Source organism: Tiliqua scincoides, chromosome 7 (assembly GCF_035046505.1).
Source record: "Tiliqua scincoides isolate rTilSci1 chromosome 7, rTilSci1.hap2, whole genome shotgun sequence".
Taxonomy (NCBI): domain Eukaryota; kingdom Metazoa; phylum Chordata; class Lepidosauria; order Squamata; family Scincidae; genus Tiliqua; species Tiliqua scincoides.
The window spans coordinates 42,791,512-42,814,872 of NC_089827.1; the positions used below are offsets into that span (position 1 = coordinate 42,791,512).

At 44.4% G+C, this 23,361-nt stretch overlaps 1 protein-coding gene across 2 annotated transcripts in view; it reads left to right on the forward strand.

Moving 5' to 3' along the window:
- RAD52 (RAD52 homolog, DNA repair protein) overlaps window positions 1-23,351 on the forward strand; it is a 34,233-nt gene extending 10,882 nt beyond the window's left edge. Inside the window, exons 3-12 of one of the 2 annotated variants that reach the window (XM_066634361.1) lie at window positions 2,300-2,401; window positions 6,778-6,871; window positions 8,912-8,979; window positions 13,863-13,981; window positions 14,075-14,150; window positions 15,115-15,299; window positions 17,273-17,427; window positions 18,367-18,447; window positions 18,840-19,055; window positions 20,044-23,351. In XM_066634361.1, the coding sequence (XP_066490458.1) occupies window positions 2,300-2,401; window positions 6,778-6,871; window positions 8,912-8,979; window positions 13,863-13,981; window positions 14,075-14,150; window positions 15,115-15,299; window positions 17,273-17,427; window positions 18,367-18,447; window positions 18,840-19,055; window positions 20,044-20,102 (1,155 nt within the window). In that variant the 3' untranslated portion in view covers window positions 20,103-23,351. Of the gene's footprint in view, window positions 1-2,299; window positions 2,402-6,777; window positions 6,872-8,911; window positions 8,980-13,862; window positions 13,982-14,074; window positions 14,151-15,114; window positions 15,300-17,272; window positions 17,428-18,255; window positions 18,448-18,839; window positions 19,056-20,043 lie in introns of those variants that run through there. The other variant, XM_066634362.1, reaches the window with a different exon arrangement.
- Window positions 23,352-23,361: the final 10 nt, after the last annotated feature.

A 23,361-nucleotide genomic window follows, 5' to 3' on the forward strand; every position in this document is an offset into this window, starting at 1 on the left:
AAATGTCTTCCGCAAATGGCATCCTTTAATGGCCCAAGCAAGTGGAAGTCTGAGGGAGCTAGGTCAGGGCTGTAGGGTGGATGGGGTAACACAGTCCAACCCTGTTTAGTGATGTGTTCCGAAGTCCTCAAACTTGTGTGAGGCCGAGCGTTATCATGTTGAATCAAACATTCACCTGGGTTGTTATGGCGCCGAAGTCGCTGGAAGCGCTTCTTGAGTATGGTTAATGTCTTCACATAAGCTTTAGAATTAATGGTGCTGCCTCTTGGCATCACATCAATGAGTATGACGCCCTCACAGTCCCAAAACACAGTGATCATGACCTTACCGGCGGAAGCAGTTGCTTTGAATTTTTTCTTCTGTGGAGATTGAGGATGACGCCATTCCATTGACTGTCGTTTTGTTTCGGGCTCAAAATGGTGAACCCAGGTTTCATCACCTGTCACAATCCTGGACAAGAACGCTTCCCCCTCATTTTCAAAACGTTTCAGCAACTCAGAAGAAATGTTTTTTCTGAGAGATATGTGGTCCACCGTAAGACAGCACAGAACCCATTGTGCACACACTTTTGAGTAATCAAGAGCATGGATGATTGCATCCACACTTCCTTTGCTGATTGACAGCTTCAGCGCCAACTGCCTAGTGGTTATGCGTCGGTCCTCGCGAATGAGCACATCAGCAAGCTGCATCTTGTCAGGTGTGACAGCCGTGGATGGCCGCTCCGAACGCTGCAAATCTTAGAGCTCTGCCGAACCGCCTTCTAATGGCCTCACCCTCTGTGCCCAGCGACTAACCGTACTTCTGTCGACTGCAGATTCTCCATAAACTGTACACAAACGTTTGTGAATGTTCCCAACAGTTTCTTTTTCCGCAGTGAGAAATTCAATGACGACACGCTGCTTGTAACGTACATCACTTACAGACACCATTTCGAAACATTGCTGCAGCTATGCTATCTGTCTGAAGAAACCAAAAATTTGTGTGCGCACTCCTGAAAATTCAAATAATGTTTATCTAAAGTTTCGCATTCGTACCATTACTGTAGGCTGAGAAAAAAAATGTGGTGCATTACTTTCTGGGCGACCCTTGTACATTGAAACTTATCTGGGCTAAAAGCCACAACACCACTGCCACAGAGCTTAACATAACTTCCAGGTTCTTGGTAGTCCAGCTTAGCTGCTTGTTCTCTTTTGGACCTCAGCAATAGTTCCCTTTGCGCCAAGGGTTCTATCTCTACTACTTGAAAGTTCCTTTCTTGGTAAATAACATACACTGAAATATTAGCATGATAAGTGCATGGGGAATCATCTCTACTCCTGTCACCACCTTCTGAGCAAATACATAGGAGGTATACCTAAATACAGATTAGAAGGTTTTCTCCATTGTGGCACCTAGAATAGGAACATCCTCCCCAAGGAGGTTTCCACCTTGCTGCCTATCTTTCAGGTGAAAAATGTCCCTTTCCAGCATGCTTTTTAGATTGACCTTCATGTGTTAATAGATTTTTAAAACTGCTGTTTTCATAGTTGTAATTCATGTATAGTGATTTAATCTGACATCTCTGTAACTTTTGTTATATTGTTTTGAATTATTAGCTGTCTTGCATACTATTCTGTGGTAGAAAGGCGATATATAAATTATAGAAAGAAAAATGTGTTTCCAGCAGTAAGCACTTTCACATCACCAAGATGGAAGCAAGGAAAAACTCATAGGTGGCTTGGGAAAGCCATAGAAAAGGCAGGCTGCCAAACAGGCATTGACTTGGACGCCTACCACTACCCCACCACTTGCAACTAGTATAACAAAGACAATGTAGCTTCTTAGGTACATTGATAGTGCACAGGGCCAGTGGACAACAGCTTAAGACTATCATGTGAAGTCTTTTAGGTGTGTGCCATGAATCCACATAGGATCACTTTCCCTTTTATTTTATTCAGCCTAGTCCTGAATCAAGAGCAAAAGCAAATGTTACCAGTGGTCTGTTTGATTTGCCTTAATTATACTTGGGTAATCTCAGAGATGTAGTTTGAGGCTGTTTATGGTAACATTCAGTGTCATCTTATTCTCATAATTTTGTGGTATTGCCATAAGGGAGTCAATGTGCAAGTCTTGAAAAATTAGGTTTTTTTTTGTGATATCTGTATGAATAAGACTAGATTAAAAGATTACAATGTGGAAAGAAGTCATTGAACCAGATCTTGAACTGGGGAGAACACAAGAGCATAGTGAAAAGTAACAATGTATACTATAGCATAAATCTGTTCAATTTTTTGTATTTGCCTGCGCATGTTTGTTAAAGTGTCAATATACTGCCGATGAGTATCAAGCTATCCAAGCTGCGTTGCGACAGAGACTGGGCCCAGAATACATCAGCAGCCGACAAGCTGGAGGAGGACAGAAGGTACAAACAAGTCTGTGCACACAGTGTTTCTGTATACTTCGTCCTGAAAATCAGTTACATAAATAGTTCACCACATTTCTCTGAATACTTCGGGAGAGCATGTTCCCTATTTTTTTTTACATTCTCAGAAGCTACATAATCGAAAGTAAGGATATTGGTAGCTGGTGTCCCTAAGGCCAAACTCAGCATCCTGAAAGCTATTATCTTGACCCCCTCAAGTGTGTGTGTGTGTGTGTGAGAGAGAGAGAGGGGGGGAAGATTGGGGTATCTGATCGAGGTATTTGCTCACTGTCCGCTTTGGGTGTGTGTGTGTGAGACCACCTTCCTTCAGCACCTCAAAGTGACTTTTCAATTGCTGTTCAGGGAACTGAAGAAATAAGCATAGTTCTGGTTTTTGTCTTGGTGCAGGATTTAGCTCACTTGTAACCTCTTATACACTTCCAAACTAATTGTACTGAGAATCTCATGTGTTTTGCTATTGGACCTGCTTTGGTGACCAACTTAATAGTTGCATCCTGTACATTATGCTTATATTAACAGTATTTATATACCGCTTTTCAACTAAAAGTTCACAAAGCGGTTACAGAGAAAAATCAAATAACTAAATGGCTCCCTGTCCCAAAAGGGCTCACAATCTAAAAAGATGCAAAAGAATACCAGCAGACAGCCACTAGAACAGACAGTGCTGGGGTGAGGTGGGCCAGTTACTCTCCCCCTGCTAAAAAAAGGAGCACCCACTTGAAAAAGTGCCTCTTACTCAGTTAGCAGGGGTAATACCTTATACCCCCAGCTGATACTCCATTTCACTGTTCTTGCCAGTATCCTGACTTTATACAAACATTTTTCTGCTGAATCTTAATGAGGTCAGTGTATGATATACAGCTCTCAGATTGCAAGGTTATATTACATTGATTTTTGTTGGCTGTTGTTAGCTATAAACATAGAAAGCACCATGTTACTTCTTGGCTCTCATTTTCTATGTAAGCATTCTGTGTTCTGTTTTTCTCTTACGATGATTCTTATTCTGACACACCACTTAAAGATTGTGTAGCAACTGATTGGGTTCACACATTATATTGAACTGTGGTTTGTTAGTCTATGCCAAATCTCCAAAATGTTGTTTATTCCTGGCTAAATTACAATCTGAACCCATGGTTTGAAGCTGTCTTCTTAACTGTAGTTATTCCTAACAGTGGTTTCACGTTACATCCGAATTGAGAATTCTGGCTTGTTACACTGGCTCTGCTCTTGGAGCGCAGGCATCTATAAAGATGTCAGTCAAGATAAGCAGGGAAACAGAGACACTCTGTGCCTGTGAGAAAATCTGGCTGCCTAATCTCCAGACAGCTCCATTCCTTTTGTCTGCTTACCTTCACTCACACAACTCTCCCTGGCTTTAAAATGCATAGCCTGATCTCCACCTCTCCAAACAACACAAATGCAGGCAGATCAAAGGCATCTCTTTCTCAAGCCACAGTTTGTAAATAAAAATCTTTAAATCTGCTGACAAAAACATCCTCTTGTTAATAGAAATAGAAAAGCTTAGTATGTGTGACATGGTTGGGGCAGTCCTGTTGTTCACTCCAGATGCTTCAGATTCCTGGGGAGGGGAAGTTTAATCTTCCTCCTCTGTGTAAGGCTACCTTTTAGATCCTCTACTCCAGGGGTGCTCACACTTTTGAGGCTTGAGAGCTACTTTGAAACCCAGCAAGGCCCGGAGATCTACCAGAGTTTTTTTTACAATGTTTGCACCATCATAACATATAACATTTATGTGTACAATGTATGTTGGTGTACCTTGAGCCCCACTGAGTATAACAGGACTTACTCCTGAGTAGACATGCCTAGGATTAGGCTGTGAGGCTGCAATCCTAGCCATACTTACCTGGGAGTAAGCCCCATTGAGTACAATGGACCTTACTCCCGGCGTTTCCTCCCAGAGGCACCTGAAGGGGGGGGCCGGCACTCCGCGATCTACTCATTTTGCCTCACGATCTACCGGTAGATCGTGATCCACCTATTGAGCACCCCTGCTCTACTCTTTAGGTGCATCCACAATTCTTATACTATTCTACCCTTCCTCTTTCCTCATTGGAACATTACTGACTGGTCTCTTATACCTCCACCCCCTATACCTTGTGCCCTATTTTCCTTCCCTTATTATCTCCTAATTTCCCAGTGACCGGGGAGGTCAGGAACAGAAACAGAACAGAACAGTGCTGCTCATAGGGATAGCCATGATGTTAGGAAATAAATGAAGGCTGACTGAAGGGAGAGCTGCCTAGCGGTAGTGTTTAGTACACCCCTTCCTGCTCTTCACTTCCTATATTTACTGGGTGAGCAGCTGAATAGAAGGCGAGGAACTGTTACCCTCATCCCAGGCAAAGTAAATGGTGGGGAGGGACACACCACCATCCGAGTAGAGCACAGAATCCAAAGCTTGTTGGTTAAGGCCAAATTGCAATAGCATCTGCAAGCAGTCAGGCATGACAACCCATTGAATGACTCTTGAACGTTGAGCTGCCATACTGCCTGAAGTGCTAAACAGGAGAATCCATGGTCTCATTTCTGAATGGGAGATTGAAGGTTCCAAAGGCAGACCTGACAAAATGTACCCAAGCATCCTTGTAACTGATCACAGAAAATCACAGCGTTTGATGACAACATTATGTTACCTGGTTGGATGAAAGAAAGCCAGCTGGCCTCTACATTCTCCCTGGCATAACGGGAAACCCAGATATAGAAAAGAAGCAAAACCCATCCAGCTGCTTGGCTGTTTGTGGTGGCATAGCTGGGGGGGCGGAGCAGCCAGTCTGGCAGGGAGGCTCAGCATGGCGGGCAAGCAGCCCCTCCCTTTGGAGCCATTTCCAGCGGGGGGCAAAACGGAGCCATACGGCTCCATTTTACACACACACCCCGCTGAGAATGGCTCCAAAGGGAGGGGCCACTTGCCCGCCATGCTGAACCTCCCTGCCAGACTGGCTTCTCCGTCCCCCAGCTTTGCCACCGCCTGTTTGTTAATGGTGTTCCAAAAAAAGGACAAAGACTACCATAGGAGGATATCCTATGGTAAGGCCACACCTGGAGTATTACGTCCAGTTCTGGTCGCCACATCTCAAAAAGGACATAGCAGAAATGGTAAAGGTGCAAAAGAGAGCGACTAAGATTATTACTGGGCTGGGGCACCTTCCTTATGAGGAAAGGCTACGACGTTTGGGCCTCTTCAGCCTAGAAAAGAGGCGCCTGAGGGGGGACATGATTGAGACATAAAATTATGCACGGGAAGGATAGAGTGGATAGAGAGATACTCTTTACCATCTCACACAACACCAGAACCAGGGGACATCTACTAAAGTTGAGTGTTGGGAGAGTTAGGACAGACAAAAGAAAATATTTCTTTACTCACCGTGTGGTTGATCTGTGGAACTCATTGCCACAGCATGTGGTGATGGCATCTTGCTTAGATGTCTTTAAAAAGGGATTGGACAAATTTCTGGAGCAAAAATCCATTACGGGTTACAAGCCATGATATGTATGTGCAACCTCCTGATTTTAGAAATTGGCTATGTCAGATGCAGGGGAGGGCACCAGGATGAGGTCTCTTGTTATCTGGTGTGCTCTCTGGGGCATTTAGTGGGCTGCTGTGAGATACAGGAAGCTGGACTAGATGAGCCTATGGCCTGATCCAGAGGGGCTGTTCTTATCCAAGCAGCTTTTAGTATTCTGAACCAACACAGTAGCCTCTGAGGGATTAGAGGTGTCCAAAAATAAGGGAAAAAAGGTACTAAAAAAGGGCATTTATTTCAGCCCCTCGCAAGGAAGCCAGGACCATCCACTGAGTGCTGCTGTGGCTCTCACAGCTGTGGTCTCTCCTTTGGCTGTGGTCTTGCTGTTGTTGGAAACCCACTGCCATTAGAGGTGCCCATTGGAAGAAAGGGTGCCAACCACTTCAGTCCTTCAGTAGAGAAAGGGGAAAGATAGAGGAGCTGGGGGATCAGATTGTGCTGTCAAATGATCTGCATGTGGAAAGAATGTAGGCTAGGGGGAGCAGTATGCCTGCTAAGTAGATGTCTGAGTTTGCTGGAGCTCACTGGGGATCTCTGGGCTGAGATAGCCAAGTTCCTGTAGAGTCTTGACTACCAAGCCATGCATCAAGGATAAGGTTCTGAAAAGGGTTATTCAGAGAGCAGTCCAAACAGGCATGTTGGAAACAGGAGATCCTGGAGTTGTGATACTTTCCTTGCCTACATCTCTAATGCAAAGTCTGGTGGTTTGGGTGACCAGTTATATTGCTCAGAATAAGAGAAAATGCAGATTCTGATACAGTGGGTTTTAAGCAAAATCTACAGTAAAATTTCCTTTCTTCTTGCTTTCAGGTTTGCTACATTGAGGGACACAGGGTCATCAGCCTGGCCAATGAGATGTTTGGTTACAACGGCTGGGCTCATTCAGTCACTCAGCAGAATGTTGGTGAGTACCTGATCAAAACTTATGTTCCATGTGCTTCAGAATGATGGCTCTTGAAGAAGTCCCAAAGTTCTAACAGAATGGAAAAGTGGACAATATATTTATGAAATTGCAGTTCTAGTAGCATCACAAATGGCTTCTAGAATCAGAAAGCCACAAAGGCACTTGAGAAGACTATGAATTCACTATGTGTCAGCACTGGGCTTTGGCAGACTAGGTGATCTTGGCAGATACTGATGAGCTTAGATTGTATTTGTATTCCTAAATACAAGTTGTCTCATCTGTGTGGTATCTCTGTCACCTCCACAAGTGCAGTGACTAAGTAGTTCATCCATCTGCTAAATCCTGATTCACATTCTGTATGCCCATTATAGCTACTTCCAAACATCTACCTTTGTTTATTACTGACCTCACTTTCTCTGCAGATAGGTTTTCCTACAAAGCAGTTTTTTGGGGCAAGATAGAATTTGCTGAATTATGCTCCTATTTTGAGCCCTGTTCCTGCTTAGTTTTCCATGTGATCTCACTGCTCTCTTTCTCTGTGTTTCTCATATTCTTCTCCATTTCCTACTTCTATAGAAGAACTGACTTTTCAGACATTTTCACATGAAACATGTTTTTGAAACTGGAGTGGAAAAATAAACTGTGCTGGAGAATGTCCTACTCCTACACATGTATCACTAATTCACTGGGCATATTGAAGTTGATTAGAGGACTAGAGTCATTAGAGATTAAAACATAAGGTGATCTCTACTGCTGGGGAACCAATGCTGTCATACCTAATGTAGTTCAGATTCTCAGAAGCCATAATTCCTCATATTCTTAGTCATAGAATATTACTATTAATGAAGCTGTTCAGTCTAAAAAAATTAAAATAGATGTTGCAGTCCATCCTAGAAGGTTTCCATTAGACTAGGGCCTTCCAAACCCTAACCCTGGGGGCTGGATCCGGGTTTGGAGTAACCCTTCCGCCCCATGACGAGAGCTTACTATTCTGCTGGGTCACTGTGTGTATTGCTAGTAGATCAGGAGACGAGGATGTTCTGGGCAGTCACATCTGCCTGGACGTTATGTTGCACAGCCTGCTAGGATGCCGACCAGCAAAGCGTCCCTCTTCCCCGATCTGCTAGGAATACATGTGGTGACCCAGTGGAACAGTAAGCTCCAGCCCGAATGAAAAACACTGTTTTCTGGCATGCAGCCGTCACAAGTTTGGTGACTGCTGCATTAGACAGGTGGGACCCACTGTCATTCGGTTCATTCCCTCCCAGGACCGCCTCCATCAACAGCCATTCTGCCTGGTAATTGTGTAACTGTTAAGTAAGAGTTGATGCCTGAATTTATTTATTTTTTAACGTTCATCCCTCTCTAATCCTTTCATAGTGTGTCTATTGCATTGAGGCTATTATTTTCAATCATAAATCATTGTAATATCTCAGGTCAGAGCAGCTGATTCCATGCACCAGATTTCTAGTTCTTTGAAGCATGTGGTTCACCCTGCTACAAGACTGTTCCCAGGCATGCTCCAGATTCTGCATTGTCATACCTTTAATGGTAATTTGTCTGCATTGGCTTTTCCCTGAAGCATCATCCTTCTAATACTTCAGAGGCCAGTGACCTGCTTGGGAATTTCTTCATGAATTCCTCCTCTGCTCCCAACAATGTTCTTTTCAGAGCCATTGCCACCAGTAGTCTTCCAGTTTATTTTTATTCAGACCTTACACAGTTCAAGTGTACATGCTGTGTTTGCCATAAGTTCTTGTTAATAACAGCCATAACAACAATAATTGCTATTCATTACATTGTGAGTGAACATTATTCAGCTCTTTAGAAAATCAGCAAGAAACTTCTTGGCTTTACTTTCTGTATCCTGCATGTACTTTTGTAAATGCTTAGTGTCATGGTGCCTTTTTTAAAAAACAAAAGAAACTCCACTTATGTGTGGTTTGAATTTGAATGTGTGATGGTTCTGGTAATTGATATGATTTTTGTGCAAAATGATCATTTACTCCTGCAACTTTTTTTGTTTCTGCTCTTGTGCAGACTTTGTTGACCTAAATAATGGCAAGTTCTACGTGGGTGTCTGCGCCTTTGTGAAAGTCCAGCTGAAGGTAAATGGGGCATCTGGATGGGTTCAGTGTTACTAATTGATTTTACAGAGATATGCAACTGCATGAAAAATTATACAAAACGTACATTGCAATATGAATGTTAAAGTTACTTCCTGCTTCTTCCTGTCAGAAGATTCCCCATTATACAGACACAGGCCTGCCTATATAGAATTTGTCCTACCTATAGATATTTAGCCATGGAAAAGAGGTGTGAGTTGCTCAGATGTCAGAACATTTTGTTGAAGAATGGTTGAGTTACACCAGTTTTACTATTTTGCTTTATTTATTTATTTGATTTCATCCCTCCTGTCCCCTCCTTTCAGCAGGCACCCAAGGTGACTTACAGTCACTTTAAATAAACAGAAGGCAATGCAAAAACTGTGCTGTTCCTCCTTCCATCCATTCATTTACTCTAGGTACCCATGCTAAACCTATTTGGTAATGAAGCACTGTCCCTTTCAGTAGCCGATAACTCTAAAATTGTAGAAGAACATAGTTGTGGTCTTGCATAGTCATCAGAATCCTGCATGTTGAGAATAAGTTGTCCTTCACAAAATAAGGCTCCAACCTCTGCCAGCAGCACCGATGCAGCCACACCAAAAAGGCACATTCTGCATCCAGCAGCTGTGGGGAGGCATGGGTTTGACCCAAGGTCAGATGGGAGGGAAGTAAAAAACATTTGTACTTTTTTCTGCATAGGAGCCGGTCTATGCATAACAAGGGTCTCCTATTATGCGACCCCTTTGCTGGCATATGTCTGAGGACTGAAAAGGGGCAGGGAGGTTTAAAATGGAGATCTGGTATGCGCCACCGCTGCCAGATCCACACCCACCTTTTTCCCATCCCAGTTCTTATGTCTTCTCTGCCCAGTTATGGTCCCAGTCCTTCTGCTTTCTCTGCTTGGGCATGGCAGGGTCTGGCACTCTTATGGCATGCTGACAGAATATCAACAAAGCACTGTATGTGCCATCAACAACCGTTTTGCAAAAACAGACGACTCTTCCACTATTGTAAACCCCTCCTTCTAACAGCCCAATCCTGGATAGTATTAGGCTGTGCGTCAATGCAGTTAGTTATTACCATATTACTCACAGCATGCATTGACACTCACTACTAAAGGTGACCCTTAAAAAGAAAGATCTACCTGTTTCAGTCATTGTTTAAAATCACAACTACAATATGACACCTGATGACACCATAAAGTAACAACTCTATTTTTACCCAGATATGAGAATTAACATCTTACTTTTCTTGAAGGTAGTTTTCATCAAGCACTTTTGTGAAGTTATGAAGTCAGCCCCAAAGCTGCAACCATTGGACAAAGTTCACTCCATCTCAGTGGATATGGCTATATCAGGAGATATCCTGGAGGACCATAAGATGGCTCCTTTTGCCCAAATCTGTATGATATGTATAGTTTCCTTCTTAGGGACAACTCCTGGCCCCCACCTCCTTGATGATCTTGCACTCGACAACCTCGTCCATGTCCCCACCAAGTGCAAGTTCTGGATCCCAGCTGGAGCAGCAGAGAGAGGGGCCAGTATACAGAAGCTAAAGGAAAATCCATCTAACTAGCGTTGGGCTACCATCCAATCACAGTAATGGTCAGGCACCCTCGCTAATTCTGACACCTTAATTGAGCTGGGGCACCCTGGAAATGGGATCCCCTAGGATAGGGGTCGGCAACCTTAAACTTTCAAAGAGCCATTTGGACCCGTTTTCCGGAGGAAAGAAAACCTCGGGAGCCACAAAACCCTTTTGACATCTAAAATGAAGATAAAACTGCATATATAGTTTTTTTTTACCTTTATGATCTGCTGCAAGCTCACCTTCCTGTGCTAACCAGAGAATATACTTATTGTCAAGATATCTTGACTGAGGGCCCAATCCTATCTAACTTTCCAGCACTGATGCAGCCCAGACGTAAGGAAACAAATGTTCCCATACCTTGAGGAGGCCTCTGTGACTGACTCCCCACTACAAGATGCAGTGCATGCCCCATTAGAATGGCTGCACCGACACTGGAAAACTGGATAGGATTGGGCCCTGAGACGGCACTCTGAGGCACACACAGGGTGACCAGATGTCATAACAATAAAAGAGGATAAGTCACCCCAAAATGTAGGATATTGAAGAAAAATGTAGGACCACGAAATAAAAGCTAAAAACACTCATCTATATTGAGTATATATTGATCAATATATAGATTATATATTTATTATATATTGTATTATTGATCTCATGTGCCTAATTTAAAATTACTTATTATTGAATTTAAAACTGTATTACATATAATTTATTAATTACTAGAGGGGATGCATTGCCTGCTCACAGGGAAAAGCAGGACATTTAAGTTCTTTTCCAGGACATGGGGCTAAAAATAGGACATGTCCTGGAAAAAGAGGACCTCTGGGCACACATTGGGATGGTTCATGCTAAGACGGCACCCTTGAATTTAGCACTCTTCATTTTCCCCAGGTCAACCCCCATCTTTCTTGCTCTTGAAAGAGCACCCCTTTCTAAGGCTCCCACAGCCCCATCACTGCCCTCCTGCGCCCCATGGCACCCCAGAAAAGCAAGGTAAAGATGGAGTTACACAGGCAGCCCTTCCACAGCCTCCCTCTCCCCCACCCACCCACCCTTGCAAAGTCAACACTCCCCCCCCCACTGCTCTGCCTCACCTATTGCCCTACAAGACAAAAGTGAGGTCATCCCCATTGCCTCACTGTGCCAAGCCCCACCCCACAGCTGTGTGCACAGGAGATGCCCACAAGGGGACTGCAGGTGCCTTCTGCCCTCTCCTGGGAGCTGCCCCTGCCTCCCCCCACCCAGGCAGCCCTGCCTGGGCTCCCCCTCCTGCCTCTGCGCCCCCCACCGACCCCCCCACTGGAAGCCCACCCGCCTGGCGCCCCCACCCCTTGCCAGCCACACTCAGGGTGGCAGGAAGCCAGGAGGGGAGCCTGGCTGCTGTCAGCCACACTCACCATATACACGATGTAGAGGGCGCACAGCGCATTACGGAAGCAGGCGAAGCCCCAGCACACCATCTTCCCAGGTAGGAGCGGCCAAGCCCCCCTTTCCCTCCCCCGCAGCACAAAACAATCTCCTGCTCCCACCAAGGGGAAAGCAGCAGCAGCAGCCCGTCCTGCACAAAACAATCTCCCCCTCTGCCCAAGGGGAAAGCAGCAGCCGCCCGTCCTGCCCCTTTAAATCCCAGCCTGCAGGAGCCAGAGCAGCAGCCGCCCCGTCCTGCCCCTTTAAATCCCAGCCTGCAGGAGCCAGAGCAGCAGCCGCCCGTCCTGCCCCTTTAAATCCTAGCCTGCAGGAGCCAGAGCAGATGGCTGAAAGAGCCGCATGCAGCTCTGAAAACACAGGTTGCCGATCCCAGCCCTAGGAGCTAACCTTTGCTTGTGGTTACCCGACTCACTCTTGGCTGCTCGTTCCATTTTGCCTTGTTACAGGAGAGGTACAAGCATCTGGAATACTGTGTTGGTAGAGGCAGTTATGGGCAGTTCCACTTATAGCAGTGTCCTGCAGATGCGTGGGGGTTGAACCCATCCTGGGGACTAATTCAGCTAGGATAGGGTAACCGACCCTCAATCGAAAGACTGCCCATAGACACAAATTGATTGTGAATCAGCAGTATAGCTATACCATCTACATGGGGGAGGTCGAGCAACTCGAGCTCAATTCAAGACTCCCTTCCTCACTGGGAGCTAATTCAAAGTGAACTGAGGAAAGAAGAAGAGTAAGCTCCCCAAAGGTAGTGAGGGTTGCTGGCAGCCGAGCAGTGCCAGGACAATCAGGCAGTTGCCAAGCTGTCCTGGGAGGCTGTGCACCCTGCCAAGGCCTACCTAATGACAGGAAAAATAACTGGGTTGGGGGGGAACTATCCCTTCCCTGTTATTCCACACTCGCACCACCAGTGCAGTGAAGCAAACTCACCACTACTGGCAGATCAACCCTTCAGATACCATTAGTGTGTTAGCCTCACTGGCTCAGACGGGAATGGCTGGCTCTCTGTGGCCTAGAGTAACCCCATTGGAGGCTGGAACCTCCAACCCATCACTCGCCAACACCAAGATTCAATGGCTAGTTAATCCACCAAGGCCACTCTTGGGCAGGCCTCACTGGCTCGCATGGGAAATAGCACCTGCACAGGATGGGATCTCAGGCCTGTTTTCCAATGCAGAGATCCTATCCAAAAGGGATTATATTAGCTCAGCTCGACCAAAGGTAGGCCATGCACACTTCCCTGAGGAAGCCTCCCCACAACCCCTCTTGTGCAAAGCCCTCTCTTTTTCCCCAAACTTCCAGAGTCATGACAAGGGAACGGGTGTCGCTGGTGACTTGGAGGTAGGAGGCAGTTTGCAGTACAGGAGATGCCTGGGGGCATGGCCCATTGATTTCTGCAGCTTCTAGGCAGCTTCTTCTGATTTCTGGGGACCTCAGTAACAGGGGTCTTGTGACAGTACATTTGCTTACAATAAGTTTGTAAGCAGCTTCACTCTTCTTTTAAACCTGAAGGGGTTTTTAATTCTATAATAATATTTGTGTTACTTGACACAATGATCACAACTTTTGTGTTTAATATGAAGTACGAGGATCATGTAAAAATATGTGGTTGTAATGCTTGGTTTGAGCATCCTGTTTTAACATTCATTCATCATACCTTCATTCTCCAAGATGAGGCTTTCTGTGGCTCTAAAGATTGATTTGGTGTCCCCTAGCATGAAGTTATAATTTAGATTTGTGCCTGTGGACTCCTGAAAAAGAGCATATAGCAGTCCTCCATTAGGCAAGAATGGAGAGTAAGAGACAGAAGGATGACTGTAGCCCAAAGGCCTCTGTTTCTGATGTTACATATTCTATTCAAATTCCAGGATGGGTCATACCATGAAGATGTTGGCTATGGAGTAAGTGAAGGCTTGAAGTCAAAGGCTTTGTCTCTAGAAAAAGCAAGGAAAGAGGCAGTTACAGATGGACTGAAGAGGGCACTGAAGTAAGTGGAAACCTATGCACAGTAGTTTTGCAAGTACAAAATGTCCATGAGAAGAAGAGTTGTATACTAAAAGTCGATTCTCTTGTTTCCCAGGTGCTTTGGTAATGCTCTTGGGAACTGCATATTAGACAAAGACTACTTGCGATCAGTGAATAAACTTCCCCGTCAGGTATGTTAATTAGGACTTCCAAGGACAGTGTAAAGTTACTTTGGTTACAGTGGGAAATCTAGAATTTTTCAGTTAAAAATGTCTGCCATAAACTAAAAAGCTGAAAGGCTGAAACCAAAACAATGCCTTTTTTTTAAGTCCTTCCCTTTTAATGCCATGGTACAGTTCTCTCTATGATCACCAGTATTTGGACCCTTCTGTCACCCCACCCTAGTGAATCATCAGTTTAGTTTCTGCAGTCTGATCATTCCAGCTTGCATAGTCACAGTATTCCTTGCTGACAGCACTGCATGGTATTTATCCTTCTAACTGGCATTGTACCAGAGAGGGCAGTGTTTGCTCTTGATTTGAAAATTGAATTGAATTTTACAGGTTATAAATCAGTTAGAGCAGTGGTTCCCAAACTGTGAGTCGTGGCTCCCTGGGGAGCCACAGAAACCAGCCAGGGGAATCACAGAATCCTCATGGAAAAACTCACTGTTCTATATAATGTATAGAATTGTAGCACTAATGGGAAGTCACAGCCAGTGGCCCAGTAGGTCAAAGGGAGCTACCAGTTGAAGAAGTTTGGAAACCACTGTGTTAGAGTGATAATTTGAGCCAGAACACTCTCAACCATGCTCATCTGTTGGTTTTGTCTTTCTTCATTAAAAAAACAAACAAAAAACCCCTAGGCTCATCTCTCTTTGAAAATCTTAAGAAATAAAAAATGATCCATGCAATGTATTTTGACAGAGATAGCACTTGTTACTAAACACAACTGAAATCACTGTTGTCTTAGTCAAGTTAACAGTATTGGCTCACTTCACAGCACAGGGCCAAAACCTATGGAAATGGGAATGTTTGCCAGGAAAGCAATTTGTCTCCTGGGCAGCCTGACAGATAAGAAGTCTGTGAAATGCTTCTATTACATTCTGAATTTCTCTGACTACTGAATGACTTTTTGTTTCATTCTTTTTACTAGATGCCCCCAGATTTTGATATGAGCAAAGCAAAAAGACAGGACTTTGAGCCTGCTATAGAGAAGGCAAGGTACAGTGGTTTGCACAAGGAAAACGAAGTCCAGCAACAGTTTGCTGCAGCAACCTGTGACAAATCTGACCAATCAGAATCTTCCATGAATACCATTGAACCAAATGAACTCAACAGGTTAGCAATCCAGTCAGATTTTAATTCTGCTTTGCTATAGAACATCTATTCTGAGAGTTTGTCATGTGTGCAATCGGAGTTAATTGTCTTTGTTACTATAAACCAGCCATTTTCAACCACTGTGCCATGGCACACTGGTGTGCCACGACACACTGGTGTGCCACGAGTGGTCCACAGGTGTGCCACAGGAATTTGAGGGAAGGTCATTTATTAGTAGGGCCAATAGGGATGTGAAGCCCACACTGGCAGCATGGTGTGCCTTGGCAATTATCAAAAACCTGATGGTGTGCCTTGACAATTTTAATGCCTTGTCAGTGTGCTGTCAGATGATAAAGGTTGAAAATCACTGCTCTAAACTGATACCTTTAAATGATTTTTGTTAATTTGGGAACATTCAGATCTATGTAACTGAGCTGAAAGAGAGAATAATTGTAAGGAGTGATTAGTTGAGGGTACAGTACTCAGAAATGGAGACAGATAGGAACGGCTTCCAGCATTATTGTTAATACAGAGTGGGGGTTTAACATTTTTCCATTCTTTGCCCATGTGCCGCAAAAGTCTGTAAAGTCTGTGCCCAAGCCAGTGATTTTCAAACCAGTGTGCCACGGCATATTGGTGTGCTGTGAACAGTCCACAGGTGTGCTGTGGGAATTTGGGGGAGGATAATTTATTAGTAGGGACATTGGGGATGTGAGCCCCCAGTGGCAGTGTGGTATGCCTTGTTAATTGTCAAAAAACTAATAGTAGCTCTGAAAATTTTAGCACCTTGTCAGTGTGCTGCGAGAAGGAAAAGGTTGAAAATTACTGGTCTGAGCAGAGATGATCCTAGGGCATCAGCCTGCCTCTTGACTCACAGTGCACAATCCTATGCAAGTTTACTTGGAAGTAAGTCTCATTGTGTTCAGAGGGGCTTACTTCCAGACAAGTGTGTATCGGTTTGCGGCCTAATAATACTTAATGTTTGTATAGCATTTTCTGACTATGCAAAGCACTTCATGTGTGTTATCTTGAGGTAGTCCTTACAATGACCTTGTAAGGTAAGTTGTATTGCCATATTGCAGCTGGGGAGCTGAGGCTGAGAGGGAGTGGCTAGCCCAAGGCTACCTAGTGAGTTAATCGCAGAGACAAGATTTGAACCAGGTAAGGCCTGATTCACACTCCAGTCTCCGAGTCTAAGCTACACCAACTAGATGGGGCTAGAAATCTAGTTGTTTGCATTGATTAACCTCAGACGTTAAGAAGGGTACTAGATGTAAATGAAAAATGTGATGGGTTTTGCTTAGAGTCCATAATTATGTGGAGTCTGCAGTGAACACGGGCACGATGTTCAGCCCGACTACTCTTTCTTTTTTTACTCCATCAGTGAAGAAAGAAAAGTCTAAAATTCCCAACCATAAAATCATTCAGTAGATTTTTTTTCTTTGAGATGGTTGTGTAGGAAATGTTACAGAAACATTCGAAATTGTTGTGTCATTTTTCCCAGAGGAGTTATGTGAATTTTTGTTCTCAGGTTGTTCATTCCCTAATACAATGCACCCCTCGTGCACTAGATGTGTACGTGGCATCTAACTACAAAGACTCTGTATTTTGTAGCTTCCCAGTCTGAGCCAAAAGAACTATCATATCTGAACAACTTATGCAAATTATTTGGCATGGAAATATTTTGCATAATGTCTGCTAGGCAGAACACTGTTCAGCATTGTGCCATGATCCCAAGGAAGCCCTGCTTAGATTTCCTTGCACATACTCCTCTGCATGTACAGTATCTCTGCAAACTGAAGGCCGAGAGTTTGGGGAAGTTTTTTCCTCATTTTCAGTTTGATAATTGCATTATATACAACATGCTCATCCATCTTTGGCAAACTGTGACAATATTTTGGCTGATATAAGCTGTTTATCCATTCTGGCTGAGTGTAGCTGTGTGGCATGGGGCAACAGACTGATAACACCTTTTGATCTGCATGTTCCCATAGCAGGGTCTCATTGTCCTTGGAGTACGATGCCACGTATCAGCGAAAGTTACGGCAGAAGCAGCTCCAGCAGCAGTTCAGACAGCAAATGCAGAAGAAACAACAGATCCAGTCAGATATGCCAGACAGCAAAGCTAGCAATCAAGATAAAATGCTAGGTAAGAGCAGCATCTGTTACAGCATTAACCGTCCCAAAATTAGCAGACTGAGAATCTGCCGTGTTAACAGAGTGCAGTTCAAGGAAAAACAGAATTATATAAGTATGTATTGCATGTTCTACTTGGTTAAGGGCGTACTCTTTTATTAATGGTTATGAGATCTTAGATTTGAATCCAGGGCTAGTGCAGTGAGCCATTTGTTGTTGTCACACACAAAAGTGACCAGCTGTGCAACTGTGAAATACGGCAAGTCAGCCTCTCAGTGTTTATCACAACATATTCTAACTGTAGTATGAGTATATATTATGGAAATACATTAGGGCTTCAGTAAATCATCAAATGAAGATACAATCATGACAGGTTACAAGTCATGATGACTATATGCAAGCTCTGGGTTTTCGAGGTAGCTTGTCTATGAATGCAAGGAAGTAGCAATAGGATAGAGGTAGCTTGCTGTCTTGTGTGCTCCACACAAGAGGTGAGTCAAGGTGTGGCTCTGGCCAGCTCAGTTGCCCCCAAAATGCAGGTTGGAGGTGGCCTGAAACTCACTTGGGTTGGAAGGCAGGAGTAAACAAGCCATGGCCAGCTCCCACAGCTGGGCTATGAAGCTGCGTCCCGGTGGCAACAGGAAACAGACTGGCTACAGGAAGAACAGAAGTAGCAGGTGACACATAGGTCTTCTACTGCTCAATTCTTTCTTCATAGACCTCACTTTGTAGTGGATAGGAAGGAGAACACCCCCAGAATCCTGGACCACAGGAGAGCAATAAGCAGGGAGAAAGTATGTCTTTATCTAGTATTAATAAAGTTCATGTAATTCCTGTTTAGTTTATTTTCTTCAAGTTGGAAGGGCAAATACTGCATGATGCCATTGCTACAAATAACCTTGATCCAGATAGACGTGCACTCTTCCCACATCTTTCGTTTATCTGTGTTCAGAAGCACACAAACTCCCTCCCATGAAAACCAATGATTCAGCAGCACAGCCAGAACCCATTGTGGAAGAGGAGTTCCTTGCAGGTGAGTGTAGGACTGCTGCTTGCTGGGTGCTTGCTTTTTTGTGTAGTTGGGAGCAACAGCTCAGATGATGCAGTATGTACATCCTTTTCCTGCATACTGCTTCCTATACATCTGGTTTGGTGTCAGGTCAGATCTGGGGGGGACGGGACACAATTTGCCCTCATTTGGTTTACTTCTTGGAGATTGCCTTGGGAGGGGAGAATTGGTGGGCTTGGGAGAATTCAGCACCCCTCCATTCTAGGGAAAGAATCTATCTAGGCAAAGCACAGATTTGGCAGTTTGTGTTTGGTGAGTGTCTCATTACAGGTTTAGCACTAGTAGCCACCAGAAGTGACCCTAACTCATGGGTGACTGAGTCTTTACCTTCACTGTTAATGTTTGTCTTGATCCAGATGATCCTGAGCTTTGGGACTTGCCTTTGGAAGCCACTGACCTCACTGTTGCCAATCACAGTGTAGCAGCTGTACCATTCCAACACCTGGGCACCCCTCGTGGGCAGTATCACATGATGACTCGTAGCAGAACACCTCAAAGAACAAATGGTCAGAGACCATGTGCAAAATCTGCACCCTGGCACCCCTCCACTAGCCATAGCTCTTACTCACAAGGTAGGTTGAAAGGAAAAGCAAGTGCATCTAACTCCAGAAACTAGGTAATATAGCATGTATATGTAGGAAAATTCTCCACTATGGCTGGGATGGCACCTATTGAGAGCCAGGGTGGTTAGTGGTTTGGGAGGTGAACTTAGACCTGGAAGATCCAGGTTCGAATCCCCCCTCAGCCATGAAACTTCCTGGGTGACCTTGGGCCAGTCACTTTCTCTCAGCCTCACCTACCCCACAGGGTTGTTGTTGAGGACAAAAGGAGGGGAGCAGCTGTGTATACTGCCCTGAGCTCTTTGGAGGAACGGCAGTATAAAAATGTGAATAAATAAAATAAATATTGACAGTGGGGCATGGCACACCATTTTAGTTTAGCATGACGGTTGAGTTGAAGTGGCTTCAGCTTTCCTCCCTAAATCCTATGCAGTATAAAGGCAAGGTAAGAGGCCTGGTATTACTTTGCAGTCCTTCCAACCTGCCACTGAAATGCTTCTTGCAGTAAGACAGATTCCAATTCTGTGCATGCTTCCCTGGAAGTGAGATCTACCAAATTCTGTTCATAAGGCTTTCAGCTAAATGTGTTTTAGAATATACAGAGCAGCACCCCCCCCCCCAAACGGATGTTCAAATCCATGGGTCAGGAACCCTGTTGCCCTCTGGAGTTGTGCACCAGCAGTTGTGCTTTTCAGCCCTCACAGACGGTCCTCCAGATGTGACCAGAGCACAGCTCCAGTCTTGTTTCAAGGGCAACAGGTGGCCCCCACGCCATGGCTTCGGAACCCATGGATATTCAAATCCGTGGTTACCAAACCTGTCAATACTAAGGGCCACCCGTAGTTCTAAAGTTCACGTTTTAACCCAGAGCAGGAAAAATGATCTCCTGAAGTCATGCATAATTGCTTGCTCCACTTAGCTGATGAAAGAGAACAAGCTAGAAGAACAGGCCCAATTGTAAGAGAGCTTTCTCTGAAGCAACTGTTTTTCCCTTTCACAGAGTGCAGCCCATACAGGAGGAGCCAAGGCATGAAGAAGAGAAGACTGGAGCCTGCTTAACAAAAGATGATTTACTTGAATTGTGCTTTATTATTTCACTGTTTCCATTTCTCCAGCCACATAATTTGGTTGGTTGGACAATCTTTCAAAATAGAGATGTTCTTTGAATACTGACATCCACTATTAAGCAGAGAACAGGAAGACATTATATATAGTACATGGTTTCTGCAATAGTTGACTGAAGATTTAAAATACACTTCATTTCATCTCTTTTCAGATTTAGTAGAGATGTAACCCTAACCTCAAATACAAAAATGTTCTTTTCTAATTTCCTGCATTTTAATTGGAAGAGAATAGTTTTAAAGTCTTGCACCCAAATGTGTTATAAAGTGCTCAGATATATGGTTGAGGAGCAAAGCAAATCTTAAACATTTAAACTAAAATGTGTTCTTATGGGAAAAAAACAAAGATCTAAAGTTAACAATTTGGCACATATGACTTGTAGCTTTTTAAAACCGTACTGTTTAAGATCAAATTAAGGAAACATAGGCAATCACTGACTTTTCTGGAATAAAACAACTTAATCCTTTGCTTCCCCAGGAGGCCAGTGCTGTATAGTGCTAACCCATGTCTTAAAATGCTTAAGTGAAAGCTTGAGTTAATAAAAGCAGGGTGTGCATCTTCTGTAGCCTATTACCACTTTCAGAACCTGGATCCTCCTTGAAAATCAGTGTGCAGAAGGGGCACCCACTTAACCTTTACCAGTTGTCTGTCTCCTAGTCTCTTACACTTTAAAAATGGTGCTGCTGCTGTGAGTGTGACCCAGTTTTGTGTCATGGCTCACCAGGTGAAGAGCAGTAGCCTAGCATTATGAGGTCTAGCAGAAGTGTGAAGTGTTCAGTTTTTGTTGCTTGTACAAAGTAAGCCAGGGAGCAATAAGGACTGCTGAAGAGCCTCCTTCCCCATGTCACCCTACTAGCTTTTAAGTTGATAGCAACAGTACAACTAACCTTTGGTTTTCTTTCAGCTGCCTGCTGGGAGACAGTTGATTGGGTCTCAAAAAGCAAATTACAGTACTTTTCTGAGGATGTCTACTTTAGAAACAAAGGGTTGTAACCCCAGTTTTGTTAGACATGATTGACAAAACCAAAGCTACAGGCAGTTATAATTATAGCAGTTTAATCTGGCTTTCCCCCAAAAATTCTAGGACCTGTAGCTTGGTAAGAACTACGTCCAGAGACCCCCAAGCCACCTTCAGACTTTTCATTTGTAGGTTTACCCAGAGGAGCAGTTTGTCTTAGCATGGTTAATGAAAAGGTAATGCCTCAGCTTGTGAAGAAATTGGTTCCCATACCAATGTTTCCTACACTGTGCTGCCTGAAGAAGATCCATGCAAGGCAGTGGTATTCAAACTGGGGCATCACAATGCCCCAGCCTGAGGGCCCAGGTCTTTTTCCCCTTAAGGGGTGGGGCACCCAGGAGGCAGCGGCGTGATCCCCAGGATCACAATGCTCAGGGGGGCTGGCTGCAGGGGCTTAGGTACACTTGTCCAAGCCTCCTGCAGCCTCCTGGGGGTGTGGGGAGCCCTGCGCGACCTTCTGCAAGGCTACCCAGGTCAGGGAAAGTGAGAGTAGGGCAACTGTGCCTCACCTCCGCTAAACTGGAAGCGGAGCGTGATTGCTCCACTTTCCCTTCTGATGGGGCTGCAGGGACTGGGGTGCACCCTACAGCAGCCATCCATGGGTGCAGGGAGCCATGCGCGAGTGCCTGCAGAACTCCCCACGTCAGGGAAAGTGAGAGTAGAAAGATTGCGCTCCACTTCTGGTTTAGCGGAGGCAGAGCATGATCCTGGGGATCACATCACTGCCTCCCCCGCCCCTGCAAAGACTGCGGGTTTCACACTCTAAAAACCACAGATGTAAGGGAATCTTGCCACTGTGTGACTTGCTGGACTGAGGAATGAGTAGTTTGTGCCCTGGTATGGACGCTAGAGGGAGTGTGAAACTAAAAAATGTTGGTTTATTAGAAAAATTTAAAAACCACAATCTGGTAATACCTTTTTTATGACCAAGCAAATGCAAAATCTTAAACAAGCTTTTGCAGAACTCCTCAAGCTGGGTGTTAAGCAAACCAAAAAGGGAGGGTGGGTGGAAAGGCAGTATATTCTGACTAGTCTCCAGTCAGTGGTTACTAACCGTTCTAGAATGGCATATAAGAGAATAAGCAGGCTCTGTGTAGCTTGGTGTCATTGGGTGCTTGAGGGAAACTCAGTTTGCACCCAGAGCTTTCTGAATGAAGGTGGGATAATAACAGCTTTTTTTTTTTTTTAAACTGGAGTCAAATGACTGCTTGTTTACCTGAAAAATTGGGTTTTATTCCTTGGAGGTTAAATTCCCTCCAACCACTATATAGCACTTAATCACCTTGTTAATATAGGTGGAAGCTGCTTATCCACAGATTTTACATTCACCGATTTGGCTCAATTCAGGTCCCCAGGACCTGTGTTGAGTCAGTCTTGGCTCTACCTGAACCCTCAAAAGGAAATTGGAGCTGTGCTCCAGTCCCCTGGGGGGAGGGGGGGCTTCAGAATGAATCCCCATAGCAGGGAAAATGCTACTTCTGGTTTTTAGGTAGAAACTGGAAGTGATGTTTTTATGCCTTTAAAAGGTTTTAGGAGGACCAAAAACTGCTGATTTCCTTATCTACCATTTTTGGTATCTGCAGGGGGTCTGAGAACACATCCCCTGCAGATACCCAGGCCCCACCTATATAAAGATTACATGTCTCTTACTTCTGTTCTGAGTGCTTCAACTAGCACTTGAGATAGAATAGACCAGAGGAACTTTTGTACTTTACATTGTGAAAGTAGGGGAACAGCCCTTCTCTCATCTTCCTGCCAGGAGCTCTCAGTTCAAACTGAGATGCTATCTGGCAAGTAGTGGTGCTAATCAATCCAATTCCTCCTAGATTCAATTTTAAGAGAGTATGGGGTCTTTGCAACATGCCCTGCTGGCACAGTTCCTGTTTTTGCTTTGTTCAGTTTGGGACAACTTCTGGAGCCCTGGCTTGAGGATTTGAATTTATTTGGCTGATGCTGGTAAAGTTCCAAAGTTTTTTCCCTCTTCAACTAGAGGCCTTTAAATTTAAATCACTGAGCTGATCTCTAAAAACATTAGGCTGCAGCCTCTAGCACATTATGTAGTACAAGCTAGTTTAAATCAAGTGTGTGTAGTAGAAGCTTCTGAATGTAGCACTATGGTCCATGGAAGAGAAAGATAACTCATTTGAAATCTTAAGTCATGGAGGCTCTGTACTTTGA